Source organism: Lycorma delicatula, chromosome 2 (genome assembly GCF_047948215.1).
Source record: "Lycorma delicatula isolate Av1 chromosome 2, ASM4794821v1, whole genome shotgun sequence".
NCBI lineage: Eukaryota > Metazoa > Arthropoda > Insecta > Hemiptera > Fulgoridae > Lycorma > Lycorma delicatula.
In genome coordinates, this window is record NC_134456.1 from 22486744 (window position 1) to 22513751 (window position 27008).

Here is a 27008-nt window from a genome sequence, read left to right on the forward strand (position 1 = left end):
AGGCTGTTTATCTGCCTATTAGATGAATAAATTCATATGAAAGTTATTGTTTAATTAGGTAAAAGAAAATGTAAAATCACGTAGTAGAGATTTTATGACTCTATTAAGAATATCATCTGATGAAGAGGAAGTGCATGAAAATGGAGATCAGGAAGGAAATGGAGATGAAAATAAGACAGAAAATTATACTGCTGAAACTGTGATTACAGATACAACAGATTGTCTTAGTCGTACTACAGATCAGACGTAAGTGACCAAAGATTTATTACACCAGATTTTTGTTATTAAAAAATATAGGACTTTTTAATTATAAACTTAAATAATTTTATATTTTTCTTGTGTTCAACATTACTTCTAACATTTAAAATCTCTGTTTACTATTTGATCTGGACATATCTATAAATTTTTGCTCTACAATTTGGACAAAAACAAAACTGATGCATGGGCTGCCTCTATTTCTTTAATTGAATATACAAAAATTAATCACAAAATTACAAATTTTCAATAATTGTTTTTTGGGAATTCAGATTTATTACAGTTAGTAATATAATAACACTAATAATTTTGTAATAAGATTTCTACAACCATTATGGTTACCAACACATATGCATTATAATTATTATATTAGAAAAGTTTGCGAAAAAGAAAACAAATAATAGAAAAAAATACTATCCTTTATGGTATCCCTACTCCTCAGAATCATTTATAGTAGTTAGAATTCAATAATTTTAGTCTGAAATCTAATATTTTGTTGATAAAAGGGCTCTTTCACTTGTCACAGACTCCAGTTTACAGAATGACTTTATGTCTGTCAATGTCATCTTAATATGTTTATCAAGATGCTTTAATTACAGGTAGAATGAGATTATACAAACTTAATTATAATTATTTTTGTACTAATGACCTGTCATCATACGCATGCTTTTTAAGGAAAACATCAACGTAACACTTGTTTTTATAATTTTCATCTTGATAATTTTTACTAATGTATAGAGTAGTTCATTTAAACACTCTCCAGCTCCAATTAATTACATAACAATGATTGTAAAAAAAATCTTACCAAAGTTAGATTTTCAATTATGTAATTTAATTATTTTTAATCTAAAGAATAAAAAAAAATTAAAATAACAATTCTGAGAATATTTCCTCGCTTGGGAAATATTGTAGGTTGTGTACTGGATCCAAGTCCAGTAAATAAGTATACTAATTAAATTTTTTAGTGAGCACATTCAGCACAATATACTCATATTTTAAGGACAGTCTTCCACCAACCAAAACCTAATGTCTGTTCAAGACCTTCTTCCAATAGATGTAAACAAATTATACATGCTATTGTAAACTATAGTGCAGAGTATAAGGCAAGGTCTTTTTTTAACACCTTAATTACACTGTATGTTGTTTAGATTTGTAATTGGTTTGTGTGTGTATGCATGCATTTATTTATCAGTACCTGTATATTATGTTTTCAGATGATATGTTTCATTGAGGATTAAATATGTTGTCTCCTTTAAAAAAAAATGTATCTGTTTGTCTGATTTACATACTTAATAACTGTTTTTAATGTACTCTGCAATGTAGTGAATAATATCTGTAATAAGATTTTTTTGTTGGTAGTATGATACACACAGTATGTGAGCAGTACAGTAATTGTGATAAGACATAAACGTTAGGTTTCATAAATAAATTTATATTAATTAATCACAAAATGGAGATTTTGTGAGGATAGCTCTTCCAATCACCATCTGCATATACAGATGGTAAGTGTGAAGCTCTCACCAACTAAAACCCCTCTCCCCTTATACAACATACCCTAATATCTGCCTTTCGGCATTACTCATAGCATGCTGTATACTTGCTGGACTCCTTGGGTGGGTCAAAGAGTCCTGGACACATCAGCAGCAGTGATGACTGCTAAGGGGCCCTGACTGTCTCTTTCCCTGGCTGTCTCTCCCCATCAAGCCTGGTAGCAGTCACGGCTGCTAGGTTTCTATTGTTTTTTCTTATACTTTCTGTAACAAACAAGATATGCTTGTAATGATATATAACAAGACATGTTATGTCTTATTTGTTATTAATATATATATATATATTGCCACTTAGTCTAGTGTAAAAAAAAAAAATGTTATATTTTACCATCATATTTTTCCTCTCTCATCTATTATTTTCTGCTGCAGTGTTGCCCTGCTCATTTGTGCAACAGTGTTCTGGTTATCTTTGTTGCCAAGAAGTACATCGACCAAATTGTCAGTAGCCAACCTCCCAGTGTCTGCTGTACATCACTGTCTTATCTTCTGCCCACCTGTCGCACTTTAAAAAGATGTACCTTACTGTATCCTCGGGGCCACAATATACATACCTGCCTTCTTCTCTTTTTCCTGCAGGTAAGCATTGAAGCCTCCATGGCCTGTCAGCAGCTGGATTTGCCAAAAGTTGACCTTCTCATGCCCCCAATAGACCCATCTACGTACATCTGGGATGATCCTGTATGTCCAGCACCAGATATAGTCTCATCCCGTCTTCTCCCACCTTTCCAGCATTGCATCCTTGTCGATCTGTCTGCTCGTTCAGGAGGCATACCTGCAACCACCACAAAGATCGCCTCACTGGACACTGTCCTGTAGGCTTAGGCAACTTGTAATGCCATCCTTCTTTGGATCCTATTTAAAATTTTTTTTGTTTCCTGAGATGTCCAATGCTCTATGCCAAACTGGAGCTGTGTATGCGACCACTGATTCAATTACTGTAGCCAATAGCCTCCTCTTTGATGACCTTGGCCCCCCACATTTCACACTAGCTTGGAGACCTCCCTTGTCATCTTTTCTGCTTTCTCTAAAGTTTTGAGAACTTTGATCATAAATTTCGTACTATAGTCCAGCCATACTCCTAGGCACTTAACTGAGGCCAGTGGGTGTATAACCGCATACTCGAACAGTTATACAGGGGGAATCTACTTCTGCCAGCTGAAATAAGGACCACTGTTTTATCAAAGCCCTTGTCTTCCACCCATGTCCTTGTAATTTCAACCACCCTTTTGGCTTTGGCCAGTCTGCGAGGCAACTGGTCCACAATCACTAATGCTATGTTGTCTGCAAAACCAACCGGCACAACTCATTTCGATCTAAGAAGTCCGCCAAAGACAATGTTCCATAGCAGCAGGCCAAGCATGTAGCCTTGTGAAACACCCCTCTCCATTGAAAACTCCTCAGGCTCATCTTCCATCACATTTTCTTTTTGAAAGATAGGTCCGTAAGATTCTTCATAGGTATGGGGAGATACCGATCTCCCCATAACAACCCATAAGAACAACAGTTTGTTCTTCAATTCCGGTGAATCGCTGGCCATTTTACACTGTTGAAAGCATTCTCGACATCTAAGAACACAATCGGAGGTATCTTCTTCATTTGCCTGGTGCTAAGTACCACCTCCTCTACCATAGTGGTGACTTTGGTCAATGCATCTATGGTGGATCTCCTTCGCCAGAACCCGTTCAGTAGCACTGACAACCCACTATACTCATCAGTCTCCTTACCACCATGGCTTCGAACAATTTTTCATAGGCATTGAGAAGAAAAAGAGGTCTGTAGCCTGAACGGCTGTCATCCTCATGACCAGGTTTCTTCAACAGGACGAGCCTGATGCACTTTCATATTTGCGGTATCCAATCTTATGCCAATGCATGGTTAAGCCCACCAAGCACTGTAACAGGTGCCACTTCTATAGCCACCTTGAGTACTTGAGCCGGAATCCCATGTGACCCCAGACCTTTCTTTGGTCTCGACTTCTTGCAGGCTAGTCTCAGGTTATTGAGATTGAACTGGGGAATCTTATTTGCAGCAATTTCTTCTCTGGTGAAGTCTTCTCCAACAGGAAAAAAGTTTTAGTTACCATTTACAAATGGCAGCGACTCAGCAGGGGTGGTGTTCTTCCAAACCTGTTCCTCACGATTTTATAACTATTGCCCAAAGGATCATCGTTGATCTGCTCGTATAGTTCAGCCCACCTGGCTCTCAATTTGCTTCTTGAGTAGCCTTCTCAGATTCATGTACATTGCGTATACTCTGCAGACCACCAGTACACCTGTTTCCTGGCTGGATAACAAAGTTTAGCACCTTATACCTCCTGGCAAGCCTCTGAGGTTGCTTCAGCCAGACTATAAGCTATCTGCCAAGATATTATTACCTTGTGCAATTTTATCTGCAAAGGATATTGTGAAGTCTTTGAGGTCTTGTGGGCTGAACCTCCATACCTGCCCTGTTGGGTTAGAGTTTGTTGGAAAAGAGGTATGATTAAGCTTCTTTTTAGAGGTGGTGACAAGGATCCTATCGTGCGTTTGTTGGCCTCTAACACTACTGCCAGCTCTTGGTAAGGTGTTTGAGAAGGTGCTTTAACCGAAGGTGTTTGAGAAGGTATTTGCAGATTAACCGAAGGGTGGCCTCATGAAATCTCTAGATGGAGGACCAGTATGGCTCTTGACCGGGGAAAGATACAGAGGATGCAATTTTAAAAGTGATTGACATTGTTACTAACTCTGACTTTACATATGTCCTGGATATATCCTGGACATCTAACAACTTGTGGTGACCCTCTGCCTTGTATCAATTGCTCCTTGGTTTTAAATAAAGTACCTTGTATTTTAATAAGCAGTAATTAAAGATTGTTGAATTAATTTAAATAAAAATTAAACAACCTTTAACGTTTGAGACCGACGACATCTGCATATAAAAGTCGAAGATGTGATATTATTATTGATTTATTAGTATGTTTACAAAATATAATGATTTAAATTAAGAGTATAAGTTTGTTAATTTAAATAAAATGTGATGTAATTGATTTTAAAATTATTTTATTATTAAATAACTAATAATCAAAAAATAAAGAAATTTTCATTATCTTATTTTATTTTTCCAGTGTAGACACTGTTTTCTCACCAGACGATAGTTCTGTTTTAAATACAGTAAATGAAATGATGGTCATGGGTCTAACTGGTTCTGCAAAATTATGGATTGGCAAAGATTATACCAATTTCATTGTAAAAGATTTTAATAATCTTGATTTACCATTCCAAGGTAATGTCTTTATGTACACTAACATTTTGTTATGAAGTTGTTATTTATCCTAATAGTTTATTTTTCACATCACTTTTCACTTGTTAAGCATTAAGATCATCCTAAGCTTTTCTTGCCTGCCTCTGTCTGTTGCTGAAGCTGCTTTCTGACATTCATATGGCTGTAGACCTGTGTTACTTCCTGAGTTCTGAGTTACACTGTCTTAATTTTTTCACTTTTATTATCTTTATTAATTATGATACTTTTCTTCTATTTTTAATTTTTTCTCATTCCATGAACAAGGCAAAGATCTTGTTTTTCAATTGTCTACATGTGACATTGTAATATGTATAATCAGAGCTGCCTTGTACACATATTTGTGTACAAATATGTATACATTTGTATATGTATACAAATATGTGTATTTTTTTTTTTTTTTTTTTAGTGTAACATATATAATACAGATCTTTTTAGTTACAAAAATTCTGTATTTTTAAAAATACTAAATTCTTTTCTCAAGTTAAAAATTGTAATATCGCATTTTATTGTTCAGTTTATAATACAAGCAATTGCTATATTTGAATGAAACCAGTGTATGCTTTGTAAATATTGTAAAATTGAGTTTAGTCATTAACAGTTCTTCAAGTCTTAAAGGGGTAGTAAATGCTTTTATCAAAACAGTCAAACCAGAATACCAAAATTAATTTCACTTTTTTAAAAATAGTAACCTGTTCGTAAAACATGTAAAACTGTTTGTAAGATTAGCATTATATTTTAATTGATAAATATGGATTGTAAGTGGAGTTTTACTCATTATCAGTTAAATATAAATGGATTAAAAAATGTAATTTCAGTAACAAATCATGAACATTTTGCAAAACTGTAAAAATAGTTTATTTTTTTTATAAAGTAAAACAAAAACTGAAAGCGAAAAAATAATACAACTATTCTTTAACTTGAACTTTAACAGTTCAAGTTAAAGTTAAAATTAGGTTGCTTTGTACGTACATATTCTATACAATTTAAACTCCCCAATTGGACTGGCAGCCACATTCAGTTTCATCCAATACAGTGTTAGTTGAACAGAAATAAACAAAAATATTAAATGTTTGTATAGAGGAAAATGCATGTTATTGCCTTAACTTAATACAGATTAGTTAGTAAGTAACTTAATAGAGATTGCCTGCAAAAATGGCATAACTGTTAGCAAGAATAAGATCCCATGCCAAGCTTACAAGGGAAAGTGGAGAGTAAAATGGAATTGGTTGTCTTCTTCATTAAGCTGAGTATGTTTTCTACGTCAGGATGCTAAAACATCCAAAATTCAGTATATTCAACTCTGTTAGAGACACGTTCACTCTGTTTACATTAAAAGGATTGGTTGCGTAATGATTGTCATTAGTATCAATGAAGGTAACTGAATAGTGCTTGTACCTTAGATATTTTATAATCATCACAGCCAATAGAATGGCTGGGACTAATAGTGTAAAGCCACAAATTAATTATTTTTTCCTTTCTGTGATAAACTGTGCACTATGAAACTATGCATTGTCTCTACTTAATAAGGGATGAGGAAATTTCAATGACTTAAAGAATATTTATTTAAAGGAAGTATGTAATACATATTTTCGTATTATATAAATGAATAGAGAAAAATTTGTTTATTTATTAATTAATTGATGCTTCAAGTATATGAGCAGTACTTTATTTTATATCATTTATATCTTGATATTAATTTTCTTATTTTATGTTTCAGATCTGGTAGATAGATGTTTAACACCCCGAATGCCATGGCATGATATAGGTGCTGTTGTATTAGGTGCACCTGCAAGAGATGTTGCTCGTCATTTCATACAGCGTTGGAATGCTGTTAAGGTGTGTTTACTTAACCAAAAGCATTTCTGTAGTTTTCTGAAATAAGATATTTTCATTTCATTTTTTTTTTTATAAAGAAACCATTACCTTTTTTGTAAGATTTTTAAATTGCAGATATACTTGTTATGAAAATGTTTTAATTTGGTCATATAATAGTGTTTATGTAATATAAAAGTTCATTTCCATATTTTGCATACTGCTATACTTGTAATTGAAGGTTCTGAACAATTTTGAATGACTAAGTAGATTTTTTACCTTTAAATCTGGTAAAGACAATCTAGTAGAGACAATCAATATCCCAGATTGAAAGAAGAAAATATAATTAAAAAGTTGTTTAATCTGAAAGATCATTGTGACATAATATGTGAATGTTATAAATTATTTATCAAAATGTGCATATTTAATTTTTTAAGTTGTTCAGTTTCTGAATCCTTTTTATTTTTATTGATTTATTTTTTTCTAATAGAATAAGTATATTTGTCAGATGACATTTTAAAAAGGTTTTGTGGGATTTGTAAGTTAGTAGTTGAGAAGTAGTATTGCTGGCACAGTTTGTGCATTGTTCTTTGATTTTTTTTTAATCCAAAAAAATTCTGGATTTATTTGAATTTATTTAATCCAAAATAGACCTGTGCAGCTTAGTAATTCAAGTGTGAGACAAATTAGCATCCCTTACAATCTTAAAAAATTACGTAGAATAGAGTTAGAAAAACATAGAGGAAAAGAGTTCGAATCTAGAAATATCATGGAAAATTTAGATTGACCACATAAGACCTATAGAGTGTGAGTATATTGTGTTGAGAGTATAATCTGATAGCTGACAATAGGTAGAATGCTTATCTGTTTGTAGGAGTAATTAGTTTGTTGTACCTTTGCTGATATTTGCCATTTAGTAATAACTTGTTCTAAATAGATTTTATTTCATTTTTATCTTATTAGTTCACTAAATTTCATTCTAGTCTTGAGTTATATCAAGTATTTTATGATTTTTGTTTTTTTTTTAATGATAAAAAATGTAATGTAAATGTGCTATTACCTTTTAATTATTTTTTAATGATTAGGCTATTATATATGCACACACACACACACACACACACACATTGAGAATAATAAATAATATCTTCTCATCTAATTTGCTTCTTACAAAAAAATGTGGGTGCTTAATTGGTCATAGTGTGCTACAATTGCAATCATAAGTTTATATTTTTCAAACACACAAGCTTGCTCATTTAAAGGGTATTTTACCCTTTATTACTAATAAATTTTTATTAATGTATTAAAATTTTTAATTGAGGGTTATTTATCTTTTGGATCTCTGCATTTAAGGAAATCTTCTTTTGAAAAGCAGTTTATGTTGTTACTTATTTTATAATTTTTTTACAGTTGGAAAAAGCAAAATTGAATGGTTCTTACCCGTACTTACTTCCCAAGTCATATCAAAATATAACTGTTAACCAATGCCTAAAAGATGTGAAGACTTATCAAGTTTCTTGCCAAGTAAGTTAATTTGTATCTTTTAAGTAATCCGTAAATGTATTTTGTTTTGAGTGCTTTTTACAAACCCTATGAAGAAAAGTATGGTATTACTTTCAGTCACATGCTGGGAGTGGGGAGTGAAAATGAATTTTCTTTACATTATGAGGATTACGAAAATAACATTTACATAAATTGATTAGTAGCTTAAAATTGGTTAACATAAAATTGGATAATAGCTTAATGGTACTACTTTAATATGCCATCTAAATTGGTATTGTAATGCAGTAATAATAATATTCATTAAAAATAATTATTTATTTCTGCAATAAAATAATGTAAAAGAACAAAAATACACAATAAGAAATAACAAAAACGGTAGAGTAAAAGAGAGAGAAAAATTTGTGAAATTCCTTTTTGTGCAAAAAGTCGGTTATTTTGATTTTTTTTTAACATTTCATGTTGTAATACAGTTTTTGAAGGTCCTTTCTAAATCAAAACAAACACTCTGTTTCTTCATTAGCAAGTTCTGTAAAACTGAGAACTGGCAAATGGTTTTCATTGCAGCTCTGGAAGATTTGGCGGGTTCATGTCTTCATTGTTGTCGCTATTGTTGCCTTTGTTGTCATTACCTTTGTCCCCATCTTTTTCTGCTAGTACTGAAGCCACTACATCATCTGTTACAGTTTCACGCGTTTCTAAATCTTTGTCAACTTCTTGATAATCTTCAAACAATGCATTTGACAATAATTGGTTTTGCAGACTATTGCCCCGTTCTGCTATAGATTATTCTTCACATGTAATGTCAGTAACTTCGCCAGCCTCTGGTAAAAATCCTACATGTTGAAATTAATTTTTTATAGTTAGTGGAGAATTCCGCAATCTACAATCTTTTAACATAATTATAGTATCCAGAATAGTTACTTGTGTTTCATTGTTTTGATTTAAATCCTGCGTTATTTGTAAAATTAGTTATTTTTGTAGCAACTTTTACCAACTTGATCACGCCTTGATCTAAGGGCTGTAAGACTGCTGTTGTTTTCGATGGTAAGAACACTAACTTTATACATGCAAGTTTTCGACGTGTGGATGAGTCGGACAGTTGTCAATGAGCAGCAGTTTTGTCATTTTCAATCTTTAAGTTGTGGGGTCATTTTCGTAACCAGGATGTAAATATATCATTTGTCATCCATCCAAGCTTTCTTGTTACTTTTGTACATAACAGGAAGTGATTTCAAATTTTTAAAACATTGGGGTTAGCACTTTTCCCTATAACCAGAATTTTTTTTTGTCAGTTCTAGTCATATTTGCAGCATTTAGTGCTAATAGTCTTTCTTTTGATAATTTTCGACTCAAACTCAATTCACCTTTAAACCGAAGGGTTCTTTCTGGTGTCAGTTTAAAAAAAAGACTGGGTTCATCAGCATTATAGATTTTTTCATCCAAATAGCCCTCCTTTAATTTTGACCAAATAGTTTCTTGCCATTTTTCTGACACCAATTGAAACTGCTGTGTCTCGCCAATTATTCTTCCCAACACAATATCGTGATGCTGACAGAACCGTTGTATCCAAGCTGAAGTTATTTCATGTGATTTAATGAATTTTTCAGAAAAATCGTTTACCTTATCTTGCAATATAGAGCACTAATAGAGATTTTAGTAGCCCTCTGGTATTTAAACCATTTTAACAGTGCTTGATCTACATCATTATGTTTACTAGGCCATAATTTTTCACGGTTCTTCCACATCACTGATAATGTCGAATGACCTACGCCTAATTCGTGGGCAATGTCTGTTAGATTCGCCATTCTGTAATTGCCAGATAATGTGTGTCTTTTCCTCTATCATGAATGGTTTTCATTAAGTCACAATTAAATTGCTATTGAATGAATTACACAGTATATGTAAAATAAAATTCTGTAACCCCACGACATGGTTATGTACTGCTTACAGCAAAAGATTAATAACAACTGATTATGTGAATGCTTCAGTTTTTCAATAATTGGTACAGGAAAAAAATAAAAAAACAAGAACTAGTACATATGTAAGAGAAAAGGAAATTGTGACTCTTTTTAACTGTCAAAATATTTCTTTAGCTATAATGTAGATATATTACATTACTGATGGAGTCACTTCATCCATCATTATAAGCGATAAAATGTTGCTTTGCAGTATGAAAGATAAGTAAGTCATAATAACTGATATGTCACTGCAAATCATGTTATTATAAACAATGTACATACTACATTTTGCATTAACAGCATACCAAACCAACCAGAAGACAAGTTTTTGGTCACTATAAACAATACTGTATATATATATATATAGGCTTACGTATAAAATTTTGTGGTTGAAAATCTCCAAAACTATTAGATCAATTTCATTAAAATTTATATATGCTGTAGTAGTTTATCTGAAGTTTGGCATGTGAAAATTCGATGAAGATTGGTTGTGTCTTTCTTGACTTACACTCAATTAAAGGGCGAACAAATTTGAGTGGGGCAAGGAAGAAGCATGGTTCGTTATGATGCTGCAAGTTGGTATGTTGATGTTTCTTTATTTGTAATATCTATTGCTAGCAAAGAGAATTAGATAGGAAAATAGAAGAATGACATGTAAAAGAAAGAAAGTTTAAACCCTTTAGTGTGAGCCTTTACCTAAGAAAGTGGAAGTGTCTTTAATAAACATTGATGTTACTTTAAATATCTTAAGTAGTTTTCTTCTTATCTTATTTAGTTTTATTTTATTGTATAAATTATTGATTATCTTAATCATAACTTAACACTTTCAAGGCTTTCAAAAACTGACAAACTCTTCTCAATAGGTGGTTCCTTCAAAAGCAATTATTTAGATTAGAATATATTAACTTTTTTCTTTTTTTTTTAATAAATGAGCTGCCATAATCTTTCATAGATGTAAATAGTATTTACAATCCAATTATTTGTCAATATAATTCATATCAGACATAATTTTTGTATATTGTTTGAATATACTAGTAAATTATTAAAAAAGTTATATTAAATTAAAAAATGTAATATCTTGCCTATTAATGGATTGTTATAGTTTTAAGAATAAACATTAAAAGTAATAATTATTATTAATCAGAATTACTTGTTATTGTTAATAATAAATTTAAAACAACACTTAAACTTCAGCACTTACACAAACAAAGTGGAAAAAATGTATAAAATATATAGTGAATCTACTGCACTAAATACACAGAGGTTAGTGAATGACTATGAGGAATAAAGAAACTTATAACTACTACTGCACTCAACTTCAAATTGAACATCAGATGCATATGAGCCAGGACAACACTGACTGGCTGCTGTCTCTCAATGAAACAAATGAAGATAGCCATCGTAGCCTCCTCTACTCTTGAACATATTGACAAATGATAAATTATTAATACTGTTAGAATGGTTGATCTGTCTTATAATGTTAACTTATAGATAGTGAATTTTAAGAGATCACCTTTCCTTTCTTTCCTTTTTTTGTTTGATAAGATGTATGCCAGGAACTATTCTCCCTGTATTCTAAATTAAATAATTGGAAAAAGTGCTCATTTTTAAAGCTCATCTATTTTATGAACAAATTTCATAATCTTAGTTTAAATTTTTAAATCACTATAAAAGTTTTTAAAATGGTAATTTTTTGTTTTGAGGGAAAACAACACATTGATTAACACATGATTAGTGTTAAAATCCACTAATAAAGTCATTAGGTTGTTATAGAGTTAAAAAAATAAATGTAATGAAATATGTTCAACATGAACAGATAATGTACCTGATAACTACATATAGCCATCTACAGCTGTTTTATCTTAACATTTTGTGCATAAAGAAAATGAGAATAAAAAAAGAAGGCATCAGGTAGTAGAAAGAACATGCCAAGTAACAGCAGACAAGAATGACAGGTGAAATTGTACTAAAACTGACCAAGTGAGTGGTTAAAAGATGTAAAATCATAGTAATCTCATTGGCTAAGATGCAATCATATCTCTCATGGGAATATCTTATTAGGGCACTCTTATTGATTGATTTATTTCAAACTATAGATGTAATACCAAACAATATAAAACAAAGTTCAGTGTTTACCAAGAATGGTTTTTATTTCTAGGATCTGACCCCATAGGGGAAGACACCCACCAAGTGACAGTTTTGGTTGCCACGTCACCCTCTCCATACCTAGCCCGTATGGGATTTACCGGAGGTCATCTTCAAAACCTCAGCAAAAGCTATCTTTTAGCTTTGATCTTGCCTCATTCAGGATGCCACTGATGCAAATGCCACATGTGACATTCCCATCAGTGTACTACTAGATACTAAAGAACTCTTAAACAAAAACAAAACACATCGGGACTGAGTCTTTAACAAGACTGAACAGCCAAAACAAGAAGGAACTGAAATCTCAACTACCTACCTGAAAGGTTAAGTTGAGTTCAACATGCAACATAAAACAAACTACGAAGCAGAAATCATGTACTTGTTCAGATATACCCAAGAGGTGTTCTGCAAACTAGAAACATCTGAAAACAAATCGTTTGTATAACGTTTGCACTTTGTCTTATCCCATTCGCACTCCGTTTCATCCCACCTGGCCTGCCACAAAGCATTGCCGTGTTGTTCAATATTTTAGGATCCACCATATTTATTCATCAAAAATTATTTTAAAAAATTATATAGGAAACATAACTTCTTACTAACTCTTCTCTCTGCAAATGTTGGGTAGCCACTGGTTTTTCAAGATGAAGATTAGGATTTTAAAAAAGCCTATTTCCAAGTGATAGTGGTGAAAAAATGTATGGTTTTGAAATATTGACACATAGAGATAATAACAGGCAATTTTTTTGTCAGATTGCTTGCAGTGCAAGCATGTATTGACTGACAGAATAAGAGTAAAGCCAAAAAAGTTTCAAAATTAGTAGAGGGCAATGTGAATGAAAGTGTAAACAGAAATGATTGAGTTAGGAAGGCACATCTAGTAGTTTTAAAAAAATAATTATCTTTTTAGAAACAGATGAAAGGAGTGGTCAGTGAGAGACTGCTGAAAAAGTGTGTTAGTAAGAATGTGAAGAAAGGAGAAAGTAAAAGGAAATACAAAGACAGTGTCTGAGGAAGGGAATAAACAGAACACTAATTTCAAGAAAGGGGACGTATATGTTTAAAGTGCTAGAAAAAAAGGATGGTGGAAGAATGAAGGGGATTAAGAATCTTGGTTAATTGGGTCTTGGTTTAAGACAGAGGAGCAAAAAATTAGGAATATACTCTTATGTTCTGTAATAAATGGTGTTTCATAGAATTGGTATTTTTTTTTAATTCTCTGATTTAATCAGTGTAGCAGTAATCTTTGATTTTTCATCATAATAAAAGTACCCACTTTTTAGTGTTAGCTTTTTTTTTTATTAAGTAATGCTTATTTATTGATCTATTGATTACAGTTTTAATTTTACTTATTTAGTTACATTAACTTTAAGCATGCTTGGTAATCACTGAAGTTATCTGCCCAGTGTAAAATATTCATGATAAGACATTTACTCATTTTTATAGGTTTCTGTTTATGCTGTTTAAAAAAAGGAAATGTGCAGAGAATTTAAGTATTTAATATGAATGTGATGATCAGTTTTGTGAAAAATAAAGTTTTGTCTGTAAGGTTGGCCATTAAGAAAGAGAACCTTGTTTTTAAAAAAAAATGAGTCTTATTTTGACTTTTTTTTGTTTTTGTTTTTTTTTCTGTTTAGTCTTTGGGAGTCACCATCAGGTATTACTTCAGAGGATGAATGAGGATGATATGTATGATTGTAAGTGAAGTGTAGTCTTGTACAGTCTCAGGCCGACATTTCTGAGTGGTTAATTGAAACCCTACCACCAACGAACACCAGTATCCACGATCTAGTATTCAAATCCGTATTAAAGTAACTGGCTTTACTAAGACATTGGAACTCTCGACTTTGAAATCAGATGATTTGCAAAGACGTATTCACCACTAGACCAACCCCAGTGGGTTGTCTTATTTTGACTTCTCTCTTTCAAAGTACACTTCTATATTGTTAATGTACCTCTCCCAGTATTTTTTTTTTTCATTGCTGAAATGCTTATATCAGAATCTTATGTAAAAAATAATGCATAGATCTCAAACTTTTCAACTGTTTGAAAATAATGGCCTTTCAAGATTAACTTGAAAATATCCACAGGGACCAAATTAAGAGAGTTGGGTATCTGAGGAACTATACCTGTTATATTTTTTGTCATGAACTTGTTAATAAGGATTTATTTTTATATGCTACAATATCTGCAGTTGCTTATCCCCATCTCTGACTTTTTCTCATTGCTTCTCTTAAACACTATTACAATAAAAAAACATTCTTTATTGATTGACTTTACCGGATGAATTCCTGAAGAACGATACTTCTTCTTGAGAAGAAGATAATACGTGACCTTTATGTTAAAGCAACTTTTTCATTTTTTTTTTGTCGTAACTATGATTTTTCTCTCAATTACAATAATTGTCTAGGTTTCCATATCATAACCATAAAGTTAATGGTGTTAAAGAACAATTTAGATTCGGAGTAACAGTACAAGGTGAAAAGTTAAAGATGCTACGATTTGCTGATGATATAGTAATTCTAGCCGAGAGTAAAAAGGATTTAGAAGAAACAATGAACGGCATAGATGAAGTCCTACGCAAAAACTATCGCATGAAAATAAACAAGAACAAAACAAAAGTAATGAAATGTAGTAGAAATAACAAACATGGACCACTGAATGTGAAAATAGGAGGAGAAAAGATTATGGAGGTAGAAGAATTTTGTTATTTGGGAGGTAGAATTACTAAAGATGGACGAAGCAGGAGCGATATAAAAATGGCCGAACAGCACAAGCTAAACGAGCCTTCAGTAAGAAATATAATTTGTTTACATCAAAAATTAATTTAAATGTCAGGAAAAGATTTTTGAAAGTGTATGTTTGGAGAGTCGCTTTATATGGAAGTGAAACTTGGACAATTGGAGTATCTGAGAAGAAAAGATTAGAAGCTTTTGAAATGTGGTGCTATAGGAGAATGTTAAAAATCAGATGGGTGGATAAAGTGACAAATGAAGAGGTATTGCGGCAAATAGATGAAGAAAGAAGCATCTGGAAAAATATAGTTAAAAGAAGAGACAGACTTATAGGCCACATGCTAAGGCATCCTGGAATAGTCGCTTTAATATTGGAAGGACAGGTAGAAGGGAAAAATTGTGTAGGCAGGCCACATATGGAATATGTAAAACAAATTGTTAGGGATGTAGGATGTAGAGGGTATACTGAAATAAAACGACTAGCACTAGATAGGGAATCTTGGAGAGCTGCATCAAACCAGTCAAATGGCTGAAGAGAAAAAAAAACCATAAATCCTTCTCATCGACTGTTACAACATTTTTCTGAAAGCTTTCATTGATATTTAATTAATTCAAAACCTTCTGACTGATAACTATGCTTATTGTTATTTGGTCACAATGCTAAATATTTTCACTCAAAATCAAGTGACACCGACTTTTATCAGTTCCCACTTCTGACAGTATACATTCAACTAGTAATTTTCCCCAATAATCATCGCACTTGTGAATGTGATTATTGTTATTGAAATTGATACCCATCCATTTTCATAAATGGTTTGTGAAAACATAACATTTTAACAGCATCAATGAAAGTTTTCCTGATTTAAAAAAGAATTTAACAAGCACACATTGTTCTCAGATTCCCTTTTTTATGAAGACACCTCAGACAGTGAACATAAACTGATACAAGCCTCTATAAAATATAAACTAAAAATGATACCATCATCCCGATAGTGTGTGAAGGTTGCTAAAGAATACTGCTCTAAGGCATATGATATCTTACCATCACAATTGGGTACGTTTTTCAATTTCCTTGTGGACAGGTCTATTATAATTTAAAGGAAGTATATGAACTTAAGTACTTTTTTTTGTATAATTTGAAGGTAAACAGTAATCCACAGAATCTAAAAGAAAAGATAATTTTTGTCAGGAATGGTTTTGATGAGTTTTTTAATCTGGCAGAAAGGAAAAATGATAAATAATACTCATAATATGCTATTCACTTTCATTGAACAATGAATGAAGAAAAGTTGTGTAAATTAAATTATAGATTTTAATGCAAAATAAAATTGTGTGATTTCCTCTCTTTTGATAATTTATGGAATGAAATTTTCAGAAAGTAGGTGGTGCAATATCAGATGCCGTGCCATTTGAATATATTATAAATCACAATCCATCCCTGAATAATTGGTAAGTTTTCCAGAATTGTTACCCTTTAAAAAGTTGGAAGATAAAAATTTTAAATTACTAACACTTTAATCTCTTAAGGCACATTTATTATTTTTTGCAGTTGTGGTTATAAATGTGAAAGTTCAATTTGTTCTTCATTCTCTTGAATAGCTGATGCCAACAATAAAGAAACCTTTTTTTAAAATCATCCCCTTTTTGTAACTAACTTGTAAGAAAACTGTGAAGAATGCATACGAACACAAAATTGAAGAAAATAGAATCTATTTTGTGTATTTAATTACAACATAAGTGGCTGAATCAGAGTTAAAATTAAGGTGATACAGAAAGTACAGTGTCCTGCATTGTGCTTCTTTTACTAAAATCATTTTACCTATGTTACATAAAGCAATTAGTTACAATATCTTAAGCGCTGAATGTTTTCTTATAATTACTGGAGTAGTATTGTTTTTATTACATGAGACACCATCAAAATGAATTAGTTTCTTTTGTTTTAAGTAGTATTGATTACTGGAGAATTATATTTTTTATAGGTTATCAATCAGTATATATGTTGCTGTCAGAGACATTACATTACCATTCCTTGAAAATAGATATAGGTGTTTTAAAACAGCAATGAAAAAAGTAGAACTTTATAGCTGGTGCAATTAAGCACCAATATAGCGATTACGTCAGGATTGTATTAATGTTGATATGGTGTTTGTACTGTTGGCTCGTGTACCATAACAAATTATGAACGATAATATAATATCATTATGATTTGTGAGTATATGGGTAATGATGTTGAGTACGTTCATATTGATAGAAGGAAATCTGTTCAGCGGAAGAAGTAAAATCAGAAGTTTAACCATCATTAGGAAGTTGGCTCAGTATTCTCCACAATGATCTGAAAATGCATTGTTGTTTATTGCACCTTATTCCATGATAATCAAGAAGTTAATATGTTACATAGCACAATGCAGTGTCTTTTGAGTATCAACCATAATCTCGTGACACTTCAGTAGCTGATTACTATTTTATACCATGCTTCAAATAGACTGAAAAGCTAGCAATACAAAGAATACAATAAATCCCAATACAAGTGCATGAAATGAAACAGAATAATTTTAATATGGAATAAATATAACAAAGGGTTAATTACTTCAGAGTTGAATAGCTGAAAAGTACTCAGAATAAGATTTTAAATTTTCAACTGATTATACAATGTATAACCAGGAATTAGGTAATCAAACCTTCAGGGCAGTTTAAACACTCAACAAATTTAACCACAATTATAATTTAAAACCTCATACAGAGAGTAGAAGATTTCCTGCCAGAAACATGAGTTGGGTTTTGATGTAAGGTAGATTATTATCATAAAACTTTATTGCCAAACAATTACTTAAATGTTAGAGAGATTGTTCTATTAATGTACATATTCCCAGAGTTTCAAGTCTGGCAATAAATTAAATTCCATTGTTTGTATGTGTTTTTTACAAAGAAAAATTGACTACATATGAATGTATGACAGTATAAGGGTTTAGATTTAATAAATTTTAAATTTAGTTTTACAATCAGCATCACATTTAAGAGCCAATATTACATGAATAAATCTCCCTTCTGCAGTTAGAAGACATGGGCTTTAAAGAATAGCAAATGATGATACATGACCATGAATTCAAGCAAAATATGCATTCTTAAGAAAATTGGGTTACCCAAACCCAGTAGACAGCAAATAAATATTTTTAACATGGCCTATTATGGAATCAATTTAATAACAGATTAAATAATATAACCTTAAATTGATTTTCTTGGGTAACTGTTAAATCACATTAATATAAGACATTTTATTGTTTTTTACATTACTATATTTCAATTTATTTTTAGCAAACTTTTCATTTATCCCCTTTTCTGTAAAAATTATAAATTTTTTTAGATTTTCAAGAGATTTTTTAAAGATTTGATGTTATCAGTAAGTCTAACCAGATGAATGTTCTTGTTTTCTACTGCATTTAATTTATCTATGTATAACTTTAAGTAATTGTTTTGACTATTTAAATAGGAACTTGAACATATTCTGAACATGGAAGCACAGTTTCCAAAAATGTAGCCGATCTCTTTCATATTTTACCATTTGTAGTTTATTTTCAATATATGGTCCATAAGATCAATGGTGAAGTTAAAAAAGGTGGCTAACCCTTTTCTGAAATTTGTTAAAGAGACAATCTGTAAGTAAAGTAAATCTTAACATAGTAACACTACTTCCATTATCATGGCTAAAACCAATTTGAATACTGGAAATAAGGGTTTTTTGTTTACTATTTTTTCCAAAAAAAAAAAATGCTGTGGATTTGATGATCTTCAAACAGTTTAGGGAACATAGAAATCACTATAACTGGTGGCATTTATCCTTATGTGTATCCATCCATTAAAAGTGTTTCTGTTGTTGCTACCATTCTTTTATAGCTTGTCCAAGCCAAATTGTTACAGATCTGATCTAGGCGAGGTTGCTTAGTTAGTGCAGGGCTATAATATGCTACTTGTGGAAGACAGTATATATGGCATAATAAATTTTACGGTATATATGTATGTGAGATTCTTGATACAGAACCTTTCAGTTGAATTTTGAAGCACTTCTTATCCATTCACTCTGAAATTTTGCATACAGGTTTGCTCCTGATGACAACACATTTTAGCAACATTTTCAAGTTCCTAAGATGCCCCTAAGTTGCTAAGTGAAAAAAATACCTCTTGAACTTCAGCAAACTTGTTTACACATATTTTCTTAGTGAAAGATAACCTAGCCTGTTTCGGTAAGTTTGGATCTAAAATTTGCAACTGAAGTTTTGAGAAAATTTAGTAATTTTTAACCAGATCTGAATTTTTGGGCGAAAATTGCAAATATCTCAAAAACGGTCAGTCCTAGCACTAAAAAATTTTTTTGACCCCTTAGATGAAAACTCCATCCGCTACCAGTGGTACTCATCACATGATAATATTTTCAAGTGCCCCCGGGGCGCCATTTGGAAATTGGAGAGGGGTGCAATGGGGTGCCACCACAATATCTCAGCATTCGCTCGTCCAGTTTTCATGATTCAAACGGCGTATGAATCAGCAGGTTGACTGCTAACTATTTAAAGCATTAGCTGCACTCTTGATCTACTGGATCTTGGTTATCCGGAAATTAAATTGTTTAGTCCTATGTTTTTATTGCACTCACCCACCATGAAATATACCGATCCGATCTTTTGCTAAATATGCTCAAACCTGTGTGCTAGCGCAGCTGTAAAGTAGAAAATAAAAATATATAAAGAAAACCTTTTAAAAACCACACATATTAAACGCACTAAAGAGTAGAAAATAAAAAATATGTAAATAAATTTTTAAAATGCCACTTAAATTAAACGCACTAAAAGGTAAAAAATAATTTTAGGACAGTATTTCAGAATGGATTTGATGACAAGCTTTGATGGTGATGTGTAAGATTATGTGAAAGTTATAGCTTCAAATTAAAAATTTGATGTTTTTGCCAATTTATTCATATGCATGATGAATGACCTATTATAAAGTGGGGTGCATACACTGCACTCTTTACGCCATACCTCCCAAAACAAAAGGCAAAGAGCATAGCATAAACAGTAAAAATCAGTCTTGTGCATATTTGGCTTGGGTATTTTATACAGTTATAAAAATGTAAATAAATACATTTAGGGCTAAACACTAATTAGTAACAGCCAATTAGTCTGCATAATATTGCATAACATATCTATTTCAGATCTAATGAAGAATAAATTAGTAATTCAATAATATATAAACTTTGGAATAAATAATAACTAATAAATACATGACATGAATTTGTTCATTGATTGGAATAAACAATAGTCGTACCGTATACGTATACATACTGTCTTTAATCAAGTAGTATTGTAAACCTGTGCTTGTTAGGCAGCAAGATGTACAGCTGTGCTGTTTATCAAATCTATGCCAATTCGACTTGGACAAGCTATACTTACCCAAGTCTTGTAAAACTTTTCATTCTGATTTTTGGAAAAGTGGGTATAATTTATTCACACAAATATATTGTACATTGCTTGCAATATATATTATACATTGTATTAGAGGTATTTATAAAATCCTAATTGTTGCTTTCTAATATAATCTTTAACTGTTTATGCATATGAGAATTCATGATCAAAGGAATTAAGGTAAGTTGAAGGTATTCACAATGTTTCTCATTTAATTGCTGGGTATTAATCTATTACATTTTAATTACTGTATTTTATTATTTAAATTACAGCTAATAGATTTTGTTTTATGAATAATTTCAGTTAATAGAGTATTAAAAACTACTAATTTTTTTTCTTCACTAAATTGGGTGCATCTTATTTTTTAATTAACTAATGCAATGAAATCCTCTTTTTTCATGTAATCATCTTCTGATTAAATGAAAAAAGAAGAATTTAATAAGTTTAAAATGCATGTTAACAGATTTACCTGAAACTACAGAATAGAAGAAATAAAGACATTTATAAACCTAATTTAGATGGAAAAAAAAACACTAAAATATTAGTTTTCCAAAACAGTTCCACCTAAAAAAGTTTCAGATACAGTGGTAATGCAGTTTTGTAGTTGATTGGTTAATTATTTTATCTGATAAGCCTAATTAATAAGACTCCTTGAGCCTTATTAATTACGGTTTGGTTAAGCGATCACTTGTAGAATAATTTTCAAATAAGCATGTTGAGCCCATTTCTTTAGGTTCCAGTATAAAAAACAGATAGTTTCCCTGAAATACTGTTTTCATATTAATCAGTAGTATTCTTGCCGGTTTTATCACAGTCCAGTTATACTAGTTAATTTGTAGCAGTAAATAAAATTTTGTCTTTCTTAGAAACTGATATAAATATTATATTTTTTTGCTTTTATTTGTGTTATATATCTGCAACCATACACACATATTTAGTTTATTTACAAAACTTTAGTTTAACCAATTCACACAACAGGACAGAATAATTTTTATACCTGCACTTCAATGTCTTTTTCTTATTATGTTATGAAATCTGTAAATTACAGCAGCATGCAAATTAATCTGAACATTGAAATTTTTTGTTTATTTCTATGTTGTGGCTACACTGCTTGACTACAACCATTCTTTAAGTTGTTTGTATAAAGTGAGGTTGTTCTTTGGTTATTTAGCAATTTTTATGTTGTAAATAGTGTTTTGTAAAAGTTCATTTAATTTTTTATTACAAAATCATAGTGTGTCTTGAATGTATAATAATGGACATAACTCCAAGAAAGCGTTTTAAAATTGTTTCTTTTTCTAAGCAAACCAGTATGACAACAACAAATAACTTCTGAGTGTGTTGTTGGACTGCAGACAGTGAATGCTACTTTAAAACAATTTAAAGAAACTAATCCCTTTTCAACTCAAAGGAAAGACAAATGTGATCGGAAAGAAAAATACTACAACATTGATTTGTTATTAGTGAGGAAAAGTAAACTTGATCTGAAATTATCTACCTGTGTTAGACTAAAAATCAGTGGTACAGATTTACATTTGACAACTATTCCATGCCGCCTTCCTGCAGCTGGATGGAAAGCTCATCGGCCAGCTAAATTAAAAAGCATTCTTTTCAAATTTAAAATTTTAGCACCAGCAATGTACAAAAAAAGGTTGTGGGTCAAAGCACGTGCTAACTGGACCAAAGCAGAATGGAAAAATGTAATATTTTCAACACATTTTTATCTTCCAGGGTAAAGGGTTCCCTACATTAGAAAAGGATCACTTGAAAATACATCACTAGCTCATATCCAACTATCAGTTAAATATCCCTAGAAAAAAATTTTTTTTAGTTTTCACATTTGGAAGCTTGTTCATTACTTCCAGTAGATGGTATGTTGAAAAGTGATGGATATATCAAGATTCTGAAGGAAAGGATTGTGACACAACTTCAAAACAAATCCCGACAAGCCAACAGAGTGGAATGTTGCAACAAGATTTGGCACCATGCTGCTAAAAAAGTAGAAACATTTTTGAAGAACGAAACACTAAAATGCTCCATTGGCCACGCAGCTCTCCAGACTTTCTTGGCACTCCTTGGATAATTGAAAATCTTTGGGGAATAGTAAGAAACAACTGAAAAATGAATCATACAAAAACATTTACCTCATTACAGCAATAATATCAGTGTGGTTTCACGATGAACAAATCAAAAGAAACGAGTAGTACACTTGTTTATTGAATCGATGTCAAATCATTTACATAAAGTGATTAAGAATAAAGGACAACATATTAATTATTGACTTATAAAAAATTATATATTCACAAATTGTACAGGTATGATTATTTTCCGAAATAAGTTACTTTTTATTAAATAACATCTGTGTTCAGATTAATTTGCATGCTGCTGTAAAACCACATTTATTATTCACTCAAAAGTAAATTACTTTTAAAAATTCTAGTTTCGTTAGCGAAGAACATCTTAATAGAGAAAACAGACATTGATCACTTTTTGTTGTATTTATGTTTTCATGTTTTTTTTTTCAAACATATTGTTTTAATCTTTTCTTGTTTTCTTTTATTCTAATGAAAAATCTTATTTCATTATTCTGTTTAACTCTTTCTAGACATTCTGTATTTTTTTTAATTTATGAAAACTCTTAAAGAGATTTGCATATTTGTGAGTTAATCTTGATCAAATTTCTATAAATTTCTTTTCTTTATTTGGAGGGAAATAATATACCCAATAGGATCCATGACTTATTAGTGTATTAAAAATATTAAAAGAAAAACATGTTAACAAAGTTTGTAATTATTGATAATGCAGTAAATATTAATTGCCTTTTTTACCTGCTGTTGTATGTTCTTTTTTTTAAATTTAATTATTTCAATTGGCATTTAAAACAAATAGCTATACTTGAGACCTCATGTGAGTGTCACCTTAAGAAGGAGCACTTTAAAAGATAAGATTGGGAAATAGATTTCCTATTAAAATGTTTACTTTCCAATACTAAAGGTCACCCAATTGATGCCTAGCCATACTATTAAAATTTAACATCATTGGTTCTTCCTTCTTTTCCCAGCCATCATTTGATATAAGATTATAACTGCAGCAGGCATGGAAAATTTGGAATGTAACATGCAGTGGCAGCTCATGTATAGGCACTGTGAAACTGCAGCACCCCCTATTTCAACTTGATATTATCGATAACATTTAATATGAGTCCTTTTTTCTTTAATTCTTTCTTTATACTTGTACAATATATAATCCTTAAGCCTAATGTCAGTAGCCATCCCCCAGTTTATGAAAAAGATATAAAAATCTTTGTATGGAACTGTGCGCTTCACAGTGTTTGGTTATTGTGTGCATGTGTACACAGGAAGCTGCAGGCAAGGCTACGAGGGGGAGAGAGCACTGTTGCTCCCGCACTGCTGACCTTGGCGTGCTGGTGGAAGGTAGTTTTTTTACATAAAAATTTTAATTAAGCACGATTGGACTGTAGTGTTTTTAAGCAGACATTTTATTATTTATTCAGCTAAACCGAATAAGCACAATGTGCTTAAAAACCATGTACCATATTCTTGAATTTGATAAAATGTAGAATTAGATTATTATCCTGCTTCCAGCTATTCTATTTGATTCAATTTTTTTTCGGTTCTTTTATTTTACAGAAAACTTTATCCATGGCCTTGAAAAAGGCCCAGGAAAAAATTTTCTGAAGCAGCACACTCAATAATTTTAGCTATGAGCCACTACTGGTAATTCGCATGTATTTAATGTGTAAGGAATGCAGCTGCAAATGTTTTCCAACAAAATAAAGTAACACAGGTATTCTGGATACTTGGAAATTACAATAAAATTCATCTCATAATAAGTTTTATGTGCTCTATTTTGATTTTTATATTGCCTGTTTATGAAAAAAATTATTCATAAAAGGTAAATTTTGTAATCTCATTACTGCTTTTTAAAAAATTGAATATTTTGCTGCATAAAAGACATGTGTCGATTTATAAAATGTAAACATGTTTGTGTGAATCATTGTTTGCTGATTGTTAATTAAATTTGCAGATAGTAAGAAGTGTAAGTCATTGGTCGGCTGGATTTTTAGATGCTGAAACATGGGAAGGAAGTATTCATGAAGCTTATGTTGATATTATTTCCAAGGCACAACATTACATTTACATTGAAAACCAATTTTTTATTACTCTTGCTTCAATGCAGGTTCGCAATCAAGTTGGAGATTCTCTCTATAAAAGAATTCTTCGTGCACACAGGTTATTTCAATTTATTATGTGTTTTTATAAACTTTGATAATATATTTGATTATAAATATAGAAAAGAGTAGCATTCATTTTAATATGTTTAATTTTCAATGCAATGCACTGGTTATAGAAAAACGATAAAATTTGATAACCAATATTATTAAATGGATTACTCTATCGCTTCAAATTTAAAACTGATTTCAATTTTTATTCACCATTTCTCAAAATTGTTAAATTCGTAACAGCAAAAACAAAAGGAAAAAGGAGTGTCGTAAATTTTAAACAATAACTGTAATTTTGAAGAAAAAAAAATTAGTAAGGAATAATATTACAAATATTTTTAAAAACTTGCTTTATACTTTTTAGTGATACTTTAATTAAATTATTATCATACATTGCATGAGTTTAATTAATAGGTTAATTTGGATTTCAAAAGATAACATATATTGAAATTTCTAATATATTTATAAAATATCAAACAAATTTTCAATCAAATATTTACTGTACAAAATAATGAAACAGTGAAGTTTTTGGATAGTTAAGTTTTATAGTGAAGTTATTAATTCATTTACTTAACTATCACAATTTTCAACAAACATTTTTATGAGTTTTTATAAAATATTTCTCATTCGATCCATTTCTGATAATGCATCATTATTGATGCATAATTAATTTCGTTATTAAATGCATTATTAATTTCCACCCTTAATCCCCCCCCCCCCCCGGTACAGGGGATGTTTGTAAAGGTAATGGTAGAATATTGTATTGTCACCCAACCTTAGTAACTGTGAAAAATTTCAACAGTCGGCAATGTCAGGAAGTATGTTAAATTAAGGATACAAGATGGTGGTGTGGCATGCTTGTACATGTGTGTATGCATACATTATATATTATTATGTTACTATTAAAATAGTATTTTATTTTAATGGTTGAGACAGTGAGAGTGTCTCTAAATGAAATATTTGTTGTGACTTTATAAAAAATATTATTAGGAAGCATAGATCTCTGTAAAAGAAAGTGGAGACATAAAAGGAAAAACAGAAAGTGAAACAAATCATTTTAACTAAGAATTGTATATTTTACTGCAGTTTGCTAAGCTGTGTGTTAATATTCATATTTTTGTTCCTTTTACACTAGTGCTATACTTTAATAGCCGAAAGGCTTTTAAAAAATATTGTTTAATTATTTTTTATGTATTTTTAGGGAAGGAGTTGTTTTTAGGGTTTATGTTGTTATTCCATTATTACCAGGATTTGAAGGTGAAGTAGGTAGTCCTACTGGAACAGCGCTTCATGCAATTACACACTGGAATTATGCTTCAATATCACGGTAATTATTATTTGTTTTTTTATCTTAATCTAACTTGTCAGTTGGGTAAGTAGATAGCGTCATCGTTGTTTGGCATTATTGCAGTTACTGTGTGATGTTGCAGGTCCCAGGGTTACTTTCAATTTTAGAAATAATTTTTTTAATTTATTTTTAATGTATATAATTTTGTAACTGCATTACAAATCTTCCATTTTTTATTTACATGTGTATGTTAGTGCATGTGCACATATGTGTATATTTCATTGGTATTATTTATCAACATATGTATTTCATTGTTGTTATTTAACATTTTATTACAGTAGTTTTGTGCTTTGCTTGTTCTAGTGGTAAAGATTCTCTGATTACACGACTCAAAGAAGCAGGCGTTGCTGATCCTTCTGAATACATATCTTTTCATGGTTTACGTACTCACTCGCTACTTAATGGAAAGCCGGTTAGTATTTTAGATTTGTCACTGGGTGAAAAGCAATAACAGTACTATTTCATTGAAATTGAAATATGGATGAGATTAAATAGTAAAAAGTGAAACAAAACAGATGTGGAAACAAAAGAACACTCTTTGTTGAGATTATAAACCTTGTTCAGAACAGTGGTTCTGCCATTCACTTCCCTATGAATCATGGATACCGACTTTTGGGAGAATGTGTAAAAGAATATGTTACCAAAATAATTATTCTCTTGTGTGATTTTTCTTTGATGATTTTAATTTTGTCTATGGAAAGAGGTTAAGAGTATTGTTTCTTTTATTTGAGACATT

The 27008-nt window shown here is 31.0% G+C and overlaps 1 protein-coding gene across 1 annotated transcript in view; it reads left to right on the forward strand.

Annotated features, from left to right (window-relative positions):
* The window catches only part of Pld (Phospholipase D), a 133128-nt gene that overhangs the window by 88931 nt on the left and 17189 nt on the right, over positions 1–27008 (forward strand). The window contains exons 14-20 of the mRNA XM_075358452.1: positions 59–246; positions 4909–5066; positions 6802–6920; positions 8304–8417; positions 24729–24934; positions 26126–26251; positions 26576–26684. Of these exons, the coding sequence (XP_075214567.1) occupies positions 59–246; positions 4909–5066; positions 6802–6920; positions 8304–8417; positions 24729–24934; positions 26126–26251; positions 26576–26684 (1020 nt within the window). The remainder of the gene's footprint in view (positions 1–58; positions 247–4908; positions 5067–6801; positions 6921–8303; positions 8418–24728; positions 24935–26125; positions 26252–26575; positions 26685–27008) is intronic.